Raw genomic sequence first — 19,776 nt, forward strand, 5'->3', positions numbered from 1 at the left:
ATTCTTTCTCCAAGCTTATATATTAATAGAGTATGGTCCAATTGCTATTTAGCCTCATGTGCTTGGGACCTCAGTGCATCAACTCAAGCCTCAGCCCATTACACCTGGTATATAAAATAGGTATACAAATCAAACATTTACTGATTATAAACCATAAAGAAAATTATTTTAAAACAATGCTTTGATATATATATTATTTTAGCATTTATTAAAGAGGAAAGCAAATTTGCATACTAATGAAATGAATGTGCTTGTTTATTTTTGCATAAAAAATTAAATCTTGGAGGAATATTTGATACTGTAGGATGCAAAGCATTCAGATTGTTCTTTCTTTCTTTCTTTCTTTCTTTCTTTCTTTCTTTCTTTCTTTCTTTCTTTCTTTCTTTCTTTCTTTCTTTCTTTCTTTCTTTCTTTCTTTCTTTCTTTCTTCCTGCTGAGGAGATTGGGATCAAGTGACTTGCCCAGAATCACATAGCCAAGAAGTATTAAGCATCTGAGGCTTTGATTTGAACTCAGGTCTTTTTGACTTCAGGGTTGTTGTTCTATCCACTATACCAACTATCTGCCCCAGTTGCTTAAATTTTTCGAGATCCCCATATTAAATTACATGCTCCTATATAGGATCTCGACCCACAGTTTTAGAAGTTTTGATTTAGATGTAAGAAATATTAATAATGGTGATGAAATTTTCTTTAAATGTGTAGTGCATACATTTCTTTTCTCCCAGGAAGCCCATTGTTAAGTATTTATCAGCACATCCTGTAGTGGTGAGGCGTTAGGCCCTCATTAAGCTTATAGTCTAGCGAGAAAAACATGTAAGTCAGTAATTTCAATACAAGGTAGAATGTTTAAGATCACTAGAAGGACAAAGCTCTGTGGACTTTTAAGATCTGCCAAGATTTGGTTCAATAACTGTGGAAAAGTAGATTAAAAGCCCTATCCTTCTGGGGGCATCTAGGTTGTCAAAGCTGAGGGATAAAGCTGCTGAAGGAAGAACTCTCCCTAAACTAGTGTTTAGGGTGTGTGAGTTGGTGGGGAGTGGGGGTAGGGGAGGGAGAAAGACCAGCCTGGCTAGGACAGCAGTGGCGTCAGGAAGGGCTGCTGAGAAAGCAGCGTAGTCTAAGGAGGAGGAGGAAAGAGGCAGTGGAGGGGGATGCAGGAACCTTGAACTTCTCTCTGTTTTTGGAGGAGTAGGAGGAGGAAGAGAGGGAGGTGAAAGGGAGTCGAGAGGAGGAGTTTTCCAGCTCAGACCCACGTCTGCTCCTAACCCCCCCACCCTCTTTCCCTTCCTTTTCTCTTTGCTCCTCCAGCCCCACTGGTGGAACACTAGGCATCCGGAGGGAAGGAGAACGAACCGTGCACTATGGGCAGCTCCTCGGTCTGGCTAGCGCTATTGCTGCTGCCCCTCCACGCCTGGCTCAGCTTCGGCTTCCCAGGTAGGAGCAAGGAGGCGGGGCAGCCAGGGAGCTCCGGAGCAGGGACACAGTGAGCAGCCCGGGGTCCCAACTCTGCAGGGGTACAAGGAGCTGCGGGTGCGGACGTTTTGCTAGAGTAAGCACGGGAGGGAGAACAGAGGGACTTTTTCTGCTTGGAAAAGTCCGCCGCCCCAAAGGAGGGAGCGAGGCGCCGGAGAGTCAGTCCTTTATATTTGGCCAGGAGCGGCGCTTGCATCTCCGGGTATCACCCCCCTTGCTATCCCTCGGGCCTCCCCAGTCTGTGCTCCTGAGCATTTTCAGGCTTCGGGGAGCCAGCCTTTCATTCAAACTCTTGTTGACGTGGGAGGCCAAGCGGAAACTTCTGACTCTTCTCTTCACTCTCAGCGAGGCTAGTCCTAATCTCCATTTGGTTCTCCAGGGTCCGCAACACTTCCGGGGGGGTGGAGTAGGGGAGAAGATAGTGGGCCGAGAAAACAGGGATTCGGGTCTCTTTAAAAGTTGCTTCCCCCTGCTCTTCACCCAGTCCCCGCCTTAATCTACTTTCCCCCTGTCGGGAACGTACCCACGTTACCCAAACTAGGCAGAAGGGCAAGAGCTGATATTCTGGACAGGAATGTAGATGGAAAGGGAGACCCCCTCCTACTGACTTCAGCCCTCCAGGGGCAGTCATTCCATAGTGTCTTTTCTGAGGAAGGCTAAAAGAAATGCCTTGTGTGGTTGCACTTTTAATTAAAACTGGAGGAAGACAAAGAGAGAATTTAAAATTACACACGTGTTTGACGAGGGGTGAGGTGAGGAGGGCTGCCTGGAATTCGAGGATTCTGCCGATTTGTCAGTTGCCTCCCTGGTATTTATTGGTTCCGGCCTGTGGAATACCCTCTTTGGAGCTGACAAAACTCCTCCTGTTTCCAGCTGGCTGGCTGATCAGTGCTTGGTTTGCAAACAGCCTTGGAGATCCAGGACAGCTCAGAAATGTTCTCCGTGCCATAGCACATAGCAAACTATGAGAGTGTTTTTATTTGGTGTCATTGGAGAGTAAGTAATGCCTTCAGGAACACTTAAGTGTCCATCTAATATCTATGGAAGACATAATTCTTTGTGTCTTAAGAGCAATCACAGCTCTGCAACTAAAGTAAGCTTTTGGTTAAATCTATGTTCAAAAAAGAGCACAATAATTGCAATTAAAACTTTGTCTTCAATTCCGTACTTAAATAAGAAGAAACCTCAACCTAAGTGCTGTAGCAGAAGGAGCATTGAGTTTGGAGTCAGAATACCTACTTCACATATTTAGACCCTGCTCTTAATTTTTCTGTTTCTTATAAATCACTTCAGCAATTCTGGGCCTATTTTGGGCCTCACCTATAAAAAGAGTAAGTTTTATTTGATGCTCTTTAAGCTTTAATTTATATGGAGTCAGTTTATCAAATGAAGTCTTCAAGGAAAGAAAATAAATCACGAAAGGGCTCAGATACTGAATAACTGTGACTCTGGGCAAGTCACTTAATCCTGTTTCCCTTAGTTTCCTCATCTATAAAATGAACTGGAGAAGGAAATGGCAAACCACTCCAGTATCTTTGCCCCCCCCCCCCAAAAAAAAAAAATCACAAGTCAGTAATGATGGAAAACAAAACAAAACAAAACAAATTTAAACTAGACAAGAACAGCATCAAATACCGGGGACCCTCACAGTCCATTCACTTTCTATCCACCCAGAATCCACAAGAAGAGTTTGAAGATCTTTGGTTTAGATAAGATATCCAGCACTGAGTACCATGTTCTAGGCTGAGTACTATTTGTGGAAAAAAGGTTACTTGTTATTTAAGAATGCTGCGCATCTTACCCAGCTTTGATGCTGATAACAAAAAACTTCCAGAGGATCAACTAATCCACTTAGATTCTAAGGTCATACTTTTTTTTCATTGTAATATATTATTGCACATTATTTCCTTTTTATTTATTGTTAGTTATTTACTAATCAGTTTTTACTAAGAGTAAACGCTATGCAATAGCCAACTATTTTTGTGTTTCATTGAAGAGCCAAGTGTAAATTCAAGACTGTATAACTGGCTCTCAGTGAAATGAAGCAAATAAAGAAAGGTGGCAATGTTTTGCAAATGAGTGGGGCTCAAAGCCAAGTTCATATGATTGGATGTCATCCTATAGAGAGAGCTGAAACTGAGGGATAGGAAATAATTGTCCATAAGTCATAAAAGAGAGTGTTTTCAGCATTTTCCCCCAAAGACATGGACAAACCTAAAGAGTGAATGTGGGTTAAATACAGCTTCTGATCCTGATAGTGGCAATCAATATCACCTGATGATTGAATATAGCTTTAAAGTTGAAAGGGACCTTCATCAGTCCAAACCTTTCAGTTTGCAGATGGAGAAAATGAGCCCCACGAAGGTAAACTTACTTCTCAAAATCACACAAGTAATAAGCATTCTAAATTCAGCATTCTTTCTATAATACCATGGACATCATTGTAAGGAAATAGCTGGTGGAGTCATCTTTATGCTCCTCTACTTCATGGAGTAGTTGGCTGACATCCCTATTAGATATCAAGGCATATATATGGAATCAATCCTCATCCTGGCCAAAACTGTCTTATGTCTCCCAGTTGCCCAATTTGAGATTACTACCCACCCTTCTTTCTCTATTTTCTAATAAAACTCATCTGTCTGGCTCTCATGGTGTTCTACTGTATTAAAGATGATGACAGATGAATTGAAGCCATTGAAATAGAGAAGATGAGAGAAAGAGAGAGAGAGAGACAGACAGAGATGGAAAGAGAAAAAGAGAGACAGAAAGAAAAAGAGAGAGAGAGAAAAGAGAACCAAGAATTGACACTTGGGAAAAGGAAAAAAAGATGAGGAAAAGTAATGGAGACATAGAAAGAGTGGTTAGAAGGGAGTCTGATGAATGTGATTTCTGAGTACAAAATGGGAAAATAATATTCAGTATATGTATATAATAGCCAAGAGGATGGAGGAAAAATGATTTGACAATGAAAAGGTCATTAGTAATGATGGAGAGACAATTTCATTAGGATGGCAGGGGCAAAACTCATATTAGAAGGAGTTGAACTGAAAATGAAAGGTTGGAGAAGTAGTGGTATTAAGTACAAATAGATGGTTCAGAGAAACCAAGGGAAGACTTTTCTAGGATTTTGGAAATCTAAGCACTTTTGTAGGTAGATAAGAAGGTATTAGGCAGAAGGAAAAATTGGCAATTGTGATGGGTGAAAGTTGAATTCCCTCACAAAGCATAGGAGATCAGTAATGATTGATTGTATAGAATCTTGTAGAAGAGTATAGGGTGGGATGGGGATAGTATTTGTGGGAATGGAGAAAGTATGGAATCAAGGGTACAGAGAGAGAGGGTTTAGCCTTGTTAAGGAATAGGGAGGACATTTATCTCGGTAATCAGAAGGAAGAAATAGAAAATGGGTGGTGATGTTGAGAAGTACTGAAGAGGAGAAATAGAGCTGAGGAAGCTTCTGTTGAATGGTATCCCTCATTTCAACAGTCAAAAGTTTAGTGATGAGACTATATGCATTTCAATAGAAGCTTTTGGAGATGGAACTTTGCTTTTATTTAAAAGGAGCTAATCTAAGGGAGTGAGTCAGGGGAAGCCTGTCAGTGAGCCTGAGGGAGCTGGAAATATTTTGTTTAGCCTTATATCAAGCCACATAATCAACCTTTTGCTCCCAAATATTAGATGTCAGGGTATATTTGAAAAGGCAGTGGATAATGAATGCATATAATTTGGTATCATTCTTGATAAAAGGTGTCCATTAAGAGAGGGAAATTAAGGTGATATGAAATGATGGCTAGTTTTAGAAGTTGAAATTTTAAAAGTAGAGAATTTTAGGTGATACATATATAGGAATATACAGAGACATACAAAATCAGAGACACACACAGAGACAGAAACAGAGACATGCACACACAGACAGACAGAATCAGGGACATTCAGACACACAGAGAAACAAGACGGAGACAGAGAGAAACACACAAACACATGGTGGATTGGAGTGGGGAGGTATTGAAATACAGTTTGGTAGCTTCAGTACTCTACAATACACATGTCATTTAGTAAGTTCAGAGAGTAAATCACTCACATCATCTTTGTGAATTCTCTATTTAGAGCTCTACTTTAAATGTATTATAGCCTTCCTTGTTTTTCTCTTCTTTCATTTTCAAAGAGATTTAGAATATAAATTTTGCATGCTTCAAAAATCAGGGTTGTTTTTGGTTTCATATTATTTTTATTTTAAAAATGTATTCCTCCCTCCCACCCATGAAGTCATCCCTTATAATAAGGAATTAAAAAAAATAGAGAAACAAGTTTAGTTAAATTAACCAAAACATCAAACAAAATTGACACTATGTGTAATGCTCTACGCCTATAGTTCTCCATTTCTGCAAAGAAGAAAAGAAGGTATATTTAGAATATGGGTTAAAAGTAATGAAAATCATAGAATATTAGAGCTGTAATAGAAATTACCTAGTCCAGTCCTTATTTTGGAGAGGAGGAATCTGAGACTTTGTGAGTCTGGGTGGCTTACCCCAGGTTTCACAGCTAACTAGTGTCAAAATGTGGATTAGAAAGTGAAACACTTTCCTTCCAACTCAATTTTCTTTCCACTAATCCCAATCCTTAACAAGTATTTGGAAAATACAATGTAGGGCTGTATATATCTGGGATAGGTGGAGCAAGGAAGGAATGGCTCAGAGAGGGAAACTCACCTAAAATGTAGCCATAGTGAATAGGAGGTAAACCACGAAATGTTATTGCCTCTGATTTTAGTGCTCTGGGGACAAATCTCTGGTCATCTTTTCCTAGTTATGGCTCTGAAAAATCCATGGTGAAATGGTTCATATGTATAAATGATTCAGACTAGTGAGGCTTCAAGAATGTTTTTAGGATGGGGGCTGCTAGATGATTCAGTGGACAGTGCATTGGCTGTAGAGTCAGAAGGACCTGAGTTCAAATCCAGCCTCAGATACTTAACATGTACTAGCTTTGTGACCCTGAGCAAATCATTCAATCTCTGCTGTCTCAGTTCCCTCAACTATAAAATAAAGATGATCATAAAAACTAATTATGAAAAGAGAAGAAATATTTTAGGTGAACAATTTTACATATTTATGTAAATATGTAATATAGGTAGGATACAATATTTCCCTAGAATCAAAAACCTTTAACCTCCTAAGTTGATCAAATGAGTTATTTGTAACATATTTCACATAGTACGTGGAACAGAATAGATGCTTAATACGTTTCAGTTTCATTTCCTTCCTATTTTAAAATAAAACATTAGCAAACTTTTGTCCGGTGATAAGACCAGATCCCTACTCCATTCAGACTTGGGTCCCAGGCTGTTATAGTCTATGAGAGACTTCAAATAGTCTTAACAGAGAGAATAAGCCAATTTTACTGCTGTTTAGTAATCCAGGAAAGCCAGAGGGCTATGATTATTATTTTAACAAAAACAAAATCAAACAGAACTTTACAAAATGACACATTGGGATGTAGCCATTAGACAGGGAGCACCTGACTCAATAGATACAATTAAAGTCTTACCTGTGACAGGCTAGAAATTTCTGTCTGAGTCTAAACCCTGTTGCCATGGGACAGACCCATATCCCAGCACTCAACAAAAAGCAATGATGGAGGAGGGGGCTCTCTTCTGACTTGTTATTTCATAATGACAATTTGGATTCAGTATATTGTTAGCAGAGATTGACACTGAAGTATTTAAAGCATTCTGATGATCCCAGTCTGCTTGTTGGGAAGCAGATACTGGTGACCACAGCAGGGAGAAAAGCATGCATGAGTCAAAGAGTTCCATGGCTTGTGAATCCAGAGCAATGTAGGAGCTGTGGCTTTCTGGCTACAGAAGCTGATTTTCAAGCCATGAACATACTCTGTTTAAGCAATAGTCAGTCCATTGGGGGTTGTAAGATGAGAAACTGACTGCAGTCACAAGCTGGAGTTGGCATTTATTATTTTATTGGCCACTTTTCTGCTTCATTCCCTTCCAACAAGGTTGAATGTTTCTCTTACTATACACAGAAATGCTTGTGCCAGTTCCCTTTTCAAAAGAGCACAGTGCCCGGTGAATAGTAGGCACTTAAAAGTTCATTGAACTGAATTGAACAAGACAACAGAAACTGGTTGTGAAAAGAGAAGAAATAAATTATGCAAGTAATTGCTTATATTAATGGCAGAGTGTATATTTATTTGTTCCTTAGAATCAACACATGCCTTTCTAGCAAAATTCCGGTTGATAAAAAGCTAAGGATTCACTTCCAGAATAATAATTTGTGAATAAACAGATAAACAAAACAAAATAAAAAATCCTCTCTCCAATCCAAAGGCTTGGGAAGTTTCTTCTGCCAACACCTTTGTTCTAGATTATGAGTGATGCTTGTCCATTCTTATCCATTACCATTTTTTCCCCAACAGGCTATGTGCCAAAAACTCTCTCAAGGGGATATAAATGTTGCTTCTTCCCATACTCAGTTTTTGCTCTCTCAAAATGAAATGGAGGCATTGCCTAGAAGCTAATTTTCTATCATGAACTTGGAAACAAAGAATCACAGAACAGGAAGGGAACCTTTAGAAAAAATCCAATCTAATCCATTAATTTTACATATGAGAAAACTGAGTGGCAAACTTTGTGGCAAATTTTTCTTTTTAAATAATAAGCAATGGTTATTTTAACAAAACAAGTCCATAGCTTCCACTGTGTGACTTCCACTTTTGTTCTTTCTTTTTTTTAACTTCCTGCATCATCTAGCCCTAAGAAAACCCATCAATGGATTGGCTAAATAAAGTTTACTTTATAGGATTTATGCTGTTTCTCAAATGTTTTGCTTTCTCCCATTTTTACTGTCTGATTAGGAATGATATTTTCATCACAAATGCCTGATGTTAATACTGCTTGCTTTTCAGAGCTTCACTGGCATTGTTTCAACACTGTCATTGTTACACAAGATCATCTGAAAGGGGACTTGCTGTCTTAAGAATCTGGCAGCCAAACTGACTGATTTTAAGAGTGTGCTAATTGCTTGTATGCTTAAAAACTTGTAAGCGTAAAAAATTCCAATATTTGAGTTTCAAATTATGGAAATGAGGATCACAGAAGTTGAAATCACTGGTCTAAACCTTTCTTTATATGGATGAAAAAACAGAGGCCCAGAGAAGTTATATGACTGATACAAGATCACACAGTCAGGAAGTTGCAAAGCCAGGATAATCTGGCATTCTTTCTAGCCCATTAAGCTGTTTCGTGCTGTTTGGGTTATATCTCTGAGCTGCCATTGGGCCTTTAGGATTGGATTTCTTCCTGTTGGGAATTGCATTTTTCATGCAATATAGTTTTTCATGCTCTGGATTCTCTATCTCTTCTTAAGTAGGAGAGCTTTTTATTGTTTTGGGAAGAACTTTGACTCACATGTCAGGGGAAGTGTGTTTGAATATTGATTTTGCTACTAGCTTATTGGATGACATTGAGCAAGTCATTGGCTTAAGTTTCCTTAATCCTAAAAATCAGTGTTGAATTAATTGAATTTCTAAGGTTTCTTTCTGAAACTTTGTATTGTTATATCTGATAGAGATCATATATGGAATCAGAGATTTAGAACTAGATAGGATATTAGAGACCATTGAATGCAAATCCCTAATTTCTCACAGATTAACTAATATTATTTATGTGTGTGACTATATACATAAAATGTAATATTTATATAATCCTTTACATTTATTATCTTATTTTACCCTCACAATAACCACAAGAGGTAAATATTATTGTCATCATTCCCGTTTTACAGATGAGAAGACTGAGGCAGACACAAATCTTTACCTTACCTGAGGCAAGAGTTGGATTTAGCTTTTCCAGACTCTAGATCCATCACTCTATCAACTGTGCCACCTAGCAGCCTTTTTGAGATAATTTAGGTTCAGAGGAGTTAAGGAGACAGCATGGGATGGGGGATGGGAGACATAGGCAATGAATTTAGAAGACTGGATTCAAATCCCATCTTCAAGACTTATTACTTGTGTAATCTTTGGCAAATCATTTAAGCTTTCTGGGTCTCACTTTCTTTATCTGCAAAATCAGCATATCTGATGTGATCAGAGAATCTTATTTTTTGATGTCATGAACTCCTTTGGCATTCCATTGAAACCTATTATCATTTTTCAGAAATATGTCTTTAGATGCATGAAATAAAATAAGTAGGAATACAAAGGAAATCCATTATACTGAAATAAAGAGTTAATTTTTTCCCATCCAAGTTTACGTGCCTCCTCTGAAATTTATCCATAGACCCCACATTAAGAACCATTGGTCTAAGTGTCCTGTGAAATCCCTTCTCGAGATTTATGCCCTATTAACCTGTGTTCAAATCTCTGCTGTGCTACAACTCAGCTAACCTTGGAGAAATAATTTAACTTCTCTAGGCCTCAGTTTCTTTGCTTGTGAAATAAGCAGACTGAACTCAGTGGTTACTAAGGTCCCTTCCGACTCAGATATGTAATTTTCTATATTACATGACTTGACTCATCCAATGTCACACAGATGGTAGTGGTAGAAGCTTCTGTAGAGCTTCCTCATGAGTTCTCTGAGTAAATAAGAACTTATTAAACAAAATAATGAACAATGCTGCATCACACCAGCTCACTTAAGAAAATAAACATGAATTGAAGTAATGAAAGTAATCTGTCTTCCAAGGGACAGCCCCATAATTCCACTTGCTACAATTTTGTTTTATTTTGTTTTAAGACACACAGTTAAAAAACTAAAGTGCAAATTCCTTTTGGGCAAAGATTGTACTTTATTCATAAAAATGGTAATAGGTATCAAAACACATGCACATTATTTAGGTCTCACAACTGAGTGACATAAATAGTACAGGTATTATCTCCATCCTTTTATGGATAAGGAAATTGAGATCCAGAGACTAAATGATGGCTCAAGATCACAAAGCTAGTAAGTGATAAAACCTGGAATTAAACTCAAGTCTTGAGACTCAAGTCCAGGACTTTCTTTACTATATTACATTTTTTTCTCTAATTTATCTTTGTATCTTCTCTATAGTATACTATCTGGCACGTAATTGGACATAAGCTCATGATGACATCCCCTGTACTTAGCATTAATATCTACCATAAAGAAGGTGCTTATTGAATTAAATTTCCTAGCAGGAGTGGTAATACAGGTGCCTTGTCCTTGTTTCTTAGTCATGAGATTTTCTTGCCAGAGATACCAGAGTGGTTTGCTATTCCTTCTCCAGGTCATTTTACAGATGAGGAAGCAAGAACTTGCCCTGGGATGACACAACTAGTAAATGTCTGAAGACAAATTTGAATTTAGGAAAGTGAGTCTTCTTGCTTCTAGGCCTGGTGCTCTATCTCTTGCACCACCTAGCTGCCTCACCTCGCCTATAGTCTGTGTATAAAGAATAGATATTTATTGATGGAGGGACCAGAGCAATTTCATGGAATAAAACTATGTTATATTCAGAACTGCCAAAATTAATAATCTTATAAAAAATAAGACTACAGAGAGCCAGATGAGACCTGTAGAGATCTGAATAAAAACAAGTCATAGCACTAATAATTTGTGAGATATTTGGAGATCAAGACGGTTAGGACATTATTCCAGGTAACTTGGAAACTTTCAAGAACTTTTGAGCAGGATTTTCAGATGGAGATTTAAGAAGTTTGTGTAAGGAACATTGCTCACTGATGGGACAGCTAAGCACCCGTTTTCCAAGAAATAATTGTTTGCACCTGGTTGTTCTAGTTTCATAGAGCACTCTGGGCTCTGGGCCTCAGGGGATTCATTCCAGAGCCCAATGATTCACTCACCCATCATTTCTTTAGGCCTTGCTGGATGCTTCCTTAGCCAGTGCTCTCCGGGAAGCTGATACATGGTGCTGGACATGATGGCTCAGATTAACCCAGAGGTTTGGGATTGTAGATTCCTTGAATGGTTTTATTATTGTTTTTGTTTTTATTACATAAAGAATGATGGCCCTAAACCTAGAGCTGGGAGGCAGAAAGAGTTGTTCACTCAGAGGGTCTACTTTAGTAGAAAAGAAACTTTGAGGTCAGCCACAGAATTTCTTCTGCCTTTCACATTTGCAACATCTGTACCCCATATAGCCATTTCTTGATCATCTCTTAGGATTATAGAGTCATACATCAGGAGCTGGAAGAGACCTAGGGTTCATCTAATCTAACTCCTTTCTTTTATACATTAGGATTTCCTGTACTTTTCAAGTCTACTCATTCTCTGTGAATATCATTGCAAGACTGATTTTATTTTTGGCTCCTATAATGGTGATTCTGAATTGCCATTTAACAAAGGGTGGTCTAAATGGGCATTGTGTTTTATGTTAAGAACTTTCAGACATCAATGCTCAGTGTGGTGAAGAAGGGGTACCATTTGGTCAAGTCCATCCTCTTGATTCTCCTACAGAAGTCTATACCCCAGGGAGCTATGGTCCATATGGGTGTCATGGTTGTTTACTCAGCATTATTCAGAGGAACTGTATCAGACTTGTTGCCAGTGACTAAACATTGGTGAGACATTGTCTCCTTTTTCTTGGCAAGAATGACATTGTAATCTAAAAGGAGGTTTTCACTTTGATTTGAATATTTGGCTTTTGTTTAGGGCATTTAAACTCAATTCCTGATTTCCTTCATGCCTTGGGGTACTGGTCAGCAATACTCCTTGTTATATATCCATAATGCCTGCCTCTATTCACCTCCATCCCACCCAGTGGCTGTTCTCTGCTGATGACAAAGGAAATACTTCAGAAAATCATACTCAGGTATGCATTAACCAGAAGAACCTGGGACCAGATCCTATCTCAAGGAAATTTTGTAGTGATTTATACAATGTTTGTTGTTTTCGCAACTCATTCTCACAATCTACAAACAGATACCAGGTGAACTTCTGGCTACAGATTTCTACTCTCCTGAATAAAAGATTAAAGTCTTGTGGTTGATTCTTATAAAAGAAAATTTTGGCTCAATTTAATGAAATTAAAAAATAGAGCTGTCCAAAAATAGAACAGGTGATCTTGGAAAGTATTAAGTTCCTAAACATTAATAATGACTTATTTAGAATGTTGTAGGAAGCTGAAAACTTAAGTTGAATGTTGCAGGGCTTCTTAAACTTTTTGCACTCATAATCCCTTTTCTCCAGAGAAATTTTTATGTGACCCTGGATATATAAGTATATAAAATAGATATATACAAATAAAATATTTATTGAAAGTGAATCATAATTTTGTGACCCCACCACCACATTAAGTTATGAGACCCCATATAAGTTTGTGAACCATAGTTTAAGAAGCTGGAGAATATTAGACTAGATTGGAATAATTCATAATTTACTATATGGTTCCTTCAAATTCTGTGAGCATACATTTCTATAAAATTATAGAAAGAGATGGACAAACTAACACTGAACATTACAACAAATATTTATTAAACATCTGCTTTGTGCTGGGCACTGTATTAAGCTTTGGGGAAATATAGGAAAGCAAAAACAGTCCCTATCCATAAAGAGCTTACAGACTAATAATGATAGAAGATATGTAAATATCTTTGTACAAATAAGATCTATACAAGATAAATTATAGATAATTCTAGAGTGAAGACATTAGTTTTAAGAGAGAATAAGAGAAGCTTTCTATACAAAATAGGATTTTATTTTGAACTTGAAGGAAGTCAGAGAGGGCAGAAGTCAGGGATGAAGTTAGAGAGAATTCAGTTATAGAGAAACAACTAGTGAAAGGGTATGGGATTGGAGATGGAGTATTCTGTATAAGAAACCAGTGACACTGATCACAAGATAGAGAGTGGTGATAATGTTGATGATGAAGAGGGTTGTAAGGTGTAAGAAAATTGGAAATCAGGGAAGGGCCTTGTTATGAATGGTTTAAAAAGTCAAACAAAGAATTTTCTATTTCATCCTGGAAGTAATGGAGAGCTACTGAAGATCAAGACAATCTTTTTGAATATGACTTTGGTAGTCAAGAGGAGGGGAACTGGAATGGGGAAACACCTTGAGGCACGGAGACCAATCAGCAAATTATCAAAATAGTCCCATGTGTGAGGTAATGAGGGCCTGTACTAGGACAATAGTAGTGTCAGAGGAGAAAAGAGACTATATGTGAAAGATGTTATGAGGATAGAATAAATGAGACTTGGTACATCTCAATGTTTTATTTGACATTAGTTTCCATTTGACAGATTCTTATCTTTAAAGAGTTATTTTCTTTGGTGGTATGTGTATGTGTGTGTGTGTCTTTTTACCAAGGTGTTAATTCTCTTTTCATAATTTCCATTCACTACTCTCATTTGTTTTCAGAATTTTCTACTGTTTTTGATTTTTAAAATAATTTGTTGCTCTTTAAAAACAACAACAAAAAAATCTTTAACTCTTCTAGGAATTCTTGCTGGACTTGTGTCCAACCTGCATTTTTCTTTGAGATTTTACTTGTAGATGTTCCTAGTCTTTGTCTTCTAAGAGTGACTATTGAGTTTCCTTGTCATCATAGATTTTTATGGTTAGGTTCTTTTTAAAAACTCTTTGCCCATTTTTCTAGTTTACTTCTTGACTTTGGACTTTATAGATTCTGTTTACCTCTAGGGGTGAGAAGAATGTATGTATTGAGTGTTTGTCTTTTATGTCCTTCTCTGCTTTTACAGCTCAATGGGTACTTGTAAATTTTCTATGTTTCCATTGTGGTGTGATTGCAGAAAAAATTTGCTTACTGCTCCCTCTGGTCCTTATTTACATAGGGCTCCTACTCCCTTAAGACTGCAGTGTTTGTCTCTGCCCTGGAATTGTGATTCAATACTGGGTAGTGGACAACAGTGGATACAAGACAGTATCTATCCTCAAGAGACTTACATTCTAATGAGAGGAGAGTAGGAGGTGACAAAAAAGCATAAAATGAATCTAGACCATGAAGGAAGGGAAGGAGAGGAAAATATGAGCCTGGTAGCCAGTTGTAGAAATGTGGTAGAAGCTTAGAAATGAACAAGATTCAGTCAAAGCTGACCTATTAGAACCGAGTGTTTACAGAGGCAGAAGAAGAGTCTGATGAGGAGGAAATAATAGCCTGAGTGGACATAGCATGTCAACATAAAAGATTACAAAATACTAGAGAATCTGGTCCTAATAGTGCATGTGATTTTCTACTGTATTTTCTTAAAATATGTTTCTCAGGATTTTTATTTGGTTATGTTTTTCAGGGAGACATATTTTTTAAAATATATCTTTAAATTATTTCATTAAATATTACATATAATTTTTAACATTTATTTTTTTAAAAATTTGAATCCCAAATTTTCCCCCTCATTCTGCTTTTTCCCTTGAGAAGTCAAGGAATATGATATTGATTATACATGTGATGTTATGCAAAACATATTTCTGATTAGCCATATCGCAAAGAGAAACACATAGACACACACACATACACACACACACACACACACAGAAAATTTTTAAAAGTGTGTTTCAATCTGTACTTACAGTTCATTTATCTCTCTGAAATGGATAGCGTTTTTCCTCATAGGTCCTTTGGAATTGTCTTGCATCATTGTTTTGATAACTATATCTTTCACAGTTGATTGTTCTTATAATATTACTGTTACTGCATATAATATATCCTGGTTAATTTTGCATCAATCTATATAATATATATCAAGTTTTTCTGAAACCATTTTTCTAGTCATTTCTTATATTATAATCATATTCCAATATAATTAATTATATTTGTTGTTTTTCTTTTTTGTCATGCTCACCAAGCTGATGGGTATGAAGTATTACTTCAGAGTTGTTTTATTTTATATTTCTCTAATTATTGGTTTTTTATATAAATATAAAAGCTAAATGTAGTTTTTTATATGACAATTGATAGCTTTTATTTCTTTTTCTGAAAACTGCCTCTTTATCTGACCATTTATCAATTAGAGAACAGCTCTTATTTGTATAAACTTGGCTTAGTTCTCTGTATGAGGTAAGACATTTATCAGAGAATCTTGCTATAAATTTTCCCAATTTTCTGTTTTCCTTCTAATTTTGATAGCATCAGTTTTGTTTGTGCAAAATCTTTTTAATTTGCTATAATTAAAATTATCCACTTTACTTCTCATGATCCTTTCTGTCTCTTGTTTGGTCATGAACTCTTCCCCTTGTCAATAGATCTTAAAGCTAAATTTTTCATGCTCCCCGAATTTGCATATCATACTATCCTTTATGTCTAAATAATTTATTTCTATATTTTGACTTGATCTTGGCATAGAGTATGAACTGTTGATCTATGTCTAGTTTTTAACTAAGCTACTTTCTAATTTTCCCAGAAAATTTTTTTTTCAGATGCTGAGTTCTCCCAAAAGCTTGACTCTTTGGGTTTATCAAACACTGAATTATTATGGTCATTTATTATTGCATATTACTGACCTAATCTATTCCACTACTTCATTTCTTAACCAAGTCCAGATTGTTTTTATGATTACTGCTTTGTAACATAGTTTGAAATCTTGTATTGCTAGGCTGTCTTCCTTCACTTTTTAAAATGTATAACCTTGATTCATGGTCTTTTGTTCTTTCAGATGAATTATTAAGTTATTTTTTCTAGCTCTATAAAAGAATTCTTTGGAAGTTTGATTGGTATGGTATTGAATAAGTTTATTAATTTAGGTAAAATTATCATTTTATTATGTTGGCTTGAGCCACTCATGAGCAATTAATATTTCACCAGTTGTTTACATCTATCTTTATTTAGGTGAAAAATACTTTGCAGTTGTGCTTATACAATATCAAATATTTTACATTGTCTACAGTTATTTTAAATGGACTTTCTCATTCTCTCTTTTGCTACTTACTTATGTTAGTGGTATATAGAAATGCTGATGATTTATGTGAATATATTTTAAATCCTGAAACTTTGGCAAAATTGTTAAATGTTTCAACTAATTTTTAGCTAATTCCCTAGGTATTACTTTACTGGCAAAGTTATAGTTTGTTTCTTCATTGCTTGTTTTTATTCCTTTAATTTCTTTTTTTCTTATCTTACTGCTATAATTAGAATTTCAAATACAATATTAAATAATACTAGTCAATCCTTACTTTACCCCAGGTCCTATTGGAAAAGCTTCTAGTTTATTCTCATTATAAATAATGCTTGCTCTTGGTTTTAGATAAAAAATACTTAATAATTTTAAGAAAGTATATATTCCTATGCTTTCTAGTGTATTTAATTGCAATTGGTTTTATATTTTGTCAAAATCCTTTTCTGTATCTAGTGAGATAATCATATGATTTTTTATTGTTTTTATTGATATTGTCAATTATGCTTATAGTTTGCCTAATATCAAACCAACCATATTTCTGGCATAAATTCCACTTAGTCATGGTATATGGTTTTCATGATATATGGTTGTAATCTCCTTGCTAGTGTTTTATTTAAATTTCATGTATTAATATCCATTAAGAAAATTGATCTATAATTTCTATATTTTTACTCCCCATAGTTTAGCTATCAAACCATATTTGTGTCATAAAGAGAATTTTTACCAATTTTTTCAAATAATTTGTGTGATATTAGAATTAACTTTTCCTTAAATGCTTGGTAGAATTTATTTTTCAATCCATCTTATCCTATAGATTTTTTTCTTTGAGATCTCATTTCCACAATGACCTTTTCAGTTTCTTTTTCTAAGGCAGGGTTATGTTTCCTCTTCTGTTACTAAGGCCAATTTTTGTAATTATTCATCCGTTCACTTAGATTTTGAGTTTCACTAGCATATAATTGCTCAAAATAATTCCTAATAATTGTTTTAATTTTATCTTCATTGGTTGTGTACTTACTCTTTTCATTTTTGATACTAATAATTTGGTTATCTTATTTCATTCTTTTAAAAATCAGATTAAAGATTGGTTTACTTTATTGTTTTTTTCATAAGACCATCTTCTAGTTTTAGTTAGTTCAATTTTCTTTTACTTTCCATTTTTTAAAATTTTCTTTTATTTTCAAGATTGCCATTTTGGTATTTAATAATGAATTTAAAATTTGTCCTTTTTCTAATTTTTTCTTGCATGCCCAATTCATTCATTTAATCTTTCTCTCATTTGTTGATAGACATTTTAGGCTGCATTTTCACAATTTTTTTTGGTACTCAGTCACTTTTCTCCAAAGGTCTATCCTATGTAGGATCTGATAATTCTTAATGATCTCTCCACATCTCTGTCTTCTAGACTGTTTTTCTTGGTTAGATTTCTTATTTTTCCCTTCCAATTTTAAATTTAATTCACCAAATTTAATTTAGTTGTTATTTTTCCTATTGTCTGTCTCTTGGACTTATCAAGCTTTGTTTACTCCATTTTAATTTTGGGGGAGTCTACTTGTTTTTTCCTTTCCATTCTTTTTTTTTTTTTTGGAAATGAAACAATTTAATCTTTTTTTATTATTATATAGCTTTTAATTTACAAGATATATGCATGGGTAATTTTTCAGCACTGACAGTTGCAAAATCTTTTGTTCCAACTTTTCCCCTCCTTCCCCCATTCCCTCCCCAAGATGGCAGGTTGACCAATACATGTTAAATATGTTAAAGTATAAGTCAAATACAATATATGTATACAGAAACAATTTAATCTTTAAGAATAAGTGGGTCAAACAATAAATCATAGAAAGAATCAATAATTTTATCATTTCCTTTCCATTCTAAGCTCTTGATTTCCCTTCCATTTCTCACCTCAAAACTCTTATTTTATTTTATTTTTTTATTTTCTGCTTAATTTTTTTCAAGTACTCTTGTAATCCTTGTGGCCAAATAAAGCATACAGTTGTTCTGTAACTCTATTCTTTTGAGTTTTCTTCTGAGTCAAGTGTATTTTTTTCATTGATTTGATGTGTGTTTGGGCTTTTTCCCTATGCATTCATATCTTCAGCATCAATTCACATTTTGGACTAGGGTTAGGTTCCATCCCTTTGTATAATTCAACTCCTTTTCTATAGTTGCCAGATCAAGAACTCAAGGAAGAGATTAATTTGAAGGCAGGGAGAGCTCAGAAAAATAACTGATGCCTTTTGGTGTAAAGCACTGGTCAGACCGAGTTAAGAGCAGGGTAGAAGACTACTATCACAGACCAGGTGTCAGTTGAAGCACCTGCCACAAGAGTGAAGAGACTTGTCCAGGCTCTAGTTACGCTTTTATGTCCTGTCCAGCTTTAAGACTGAATGATTTTATTTGCACCTCTTTTCTCTTTGTTTTTACCTAGAGAAAAGTTATTAGTTTCATAACTGAATAACTCTTACAAAAATAATATAATGACAACAGTACTACTATCCATATAATGCTTTAAGACTTGTAAATCATTTTGAAAATATTATCTCATTTGATCTTCACAACAACTTTGTGAGGTGAGCACTATTATTATCCTCATTTAACTGATGAGAAAACTAAACCAAATGGAGATTAAATTATTTGCCTAGGGTCACACTGCTTTTAAGTAAGTCTATCTGAGGTTGGATTTGAACTTACATCATCTGACTTGAAAGGTTAGTATTCTATCCAACGTCTACTTAGTTGCCTCCATCTTATTCAGAAAGAGTATTTGGTTGAATGTATGACCAAATTCACTCACATGTACCTCCAAAATGAACTACTCTAGCAGACTTATACCCTTTTTAAATACAATTTTGAAATTTTATATTTATGCATTCTTATTGATTACATCTTTGCATCATCTGCCCAAATTCCTTGATTGATGGGTCTATGTTCTATGCACCTAACAGTACTCAAAAAATATTTCCTTGATTGATTAAAAATAGAGATTTTATAACTCTTTGACTTATCAAGTATCCACTTCATGTTAAATTCTCTACTCAAGGCTTTGGACATAAAAGAGAAACATTAGATTTTTATCATCTACAAGAAGAAAGCAGCTACCATGTGAATGTGATTCCAGTACTGTACTTAGATTTGGGAAGGATTGGGTTAAAATCCTAATTCAGATAGTCATTATCTATGTGATCCTAAGGAAGTCACTCTTGCTTTCTGAATTTTCAGTCTCCTTATCTCAATACCAGGGATTATAATAATGCCTATTTATTTAAAAAATGCTTTGCAAAACAGAGAATATTTATTAACTGTGTGTGTATATTCCAAATTACTTTCCAAAAATGGTTGTCTTTATTTAAAGCTTTACTAATAGTGCATCAGATAACCAAGCCCCATGAATATTTGCCATTTCCTGTTTTTTTTTTTTTGTCATCTTCACCATTTTGATGAGCGTGAGGTA

General features: G+C 35.5%; 1 protein-coding gene across 2 annotated transcripts in view; it reads left to right on the top strand.

Moving 5' to 3' along the window:
* Positions 1-1,044: 1,044 nt before the first annotated feature.
* Positions 1,045-19,776, top strand: part of SRPX (sushi repeat containing protein X-linked) — a 103,213-nt gene continuing 84,481 nt past the window's right edge. For both annotated transcript variants that reach the window (XM_051985040.1, XM_051985041.1), the window contains exon 1: positions 1,045-1,436. In XM_051985040.1, coding sequence (XP_051841000.1) covers positions 1,364-1,436 — 73 coding nt within the window. In that variant the 5' untranslated portion in view covers positions 1,045-1,363. The remainder of the gene's footprint in view (positions 1,437-19,776) is intronic.

The sequence above is a fragment of the Antechinus flavipes genome, chromosome 3 (assembly GCF_016432865.1).
Source record: "Antechinus flavipes isolate AdamAnt ecotype Samford, QLD, Australia chromosome 3, AdamAnt_v2, whole genome shotgun sequence".
Taxonomy (NCBI): Eukaryota; Metazoa; Chordata; class Mammalia; order Dasyuromorphia; family Dasyuridae; genus Antechinus; species Antechinus flavipes.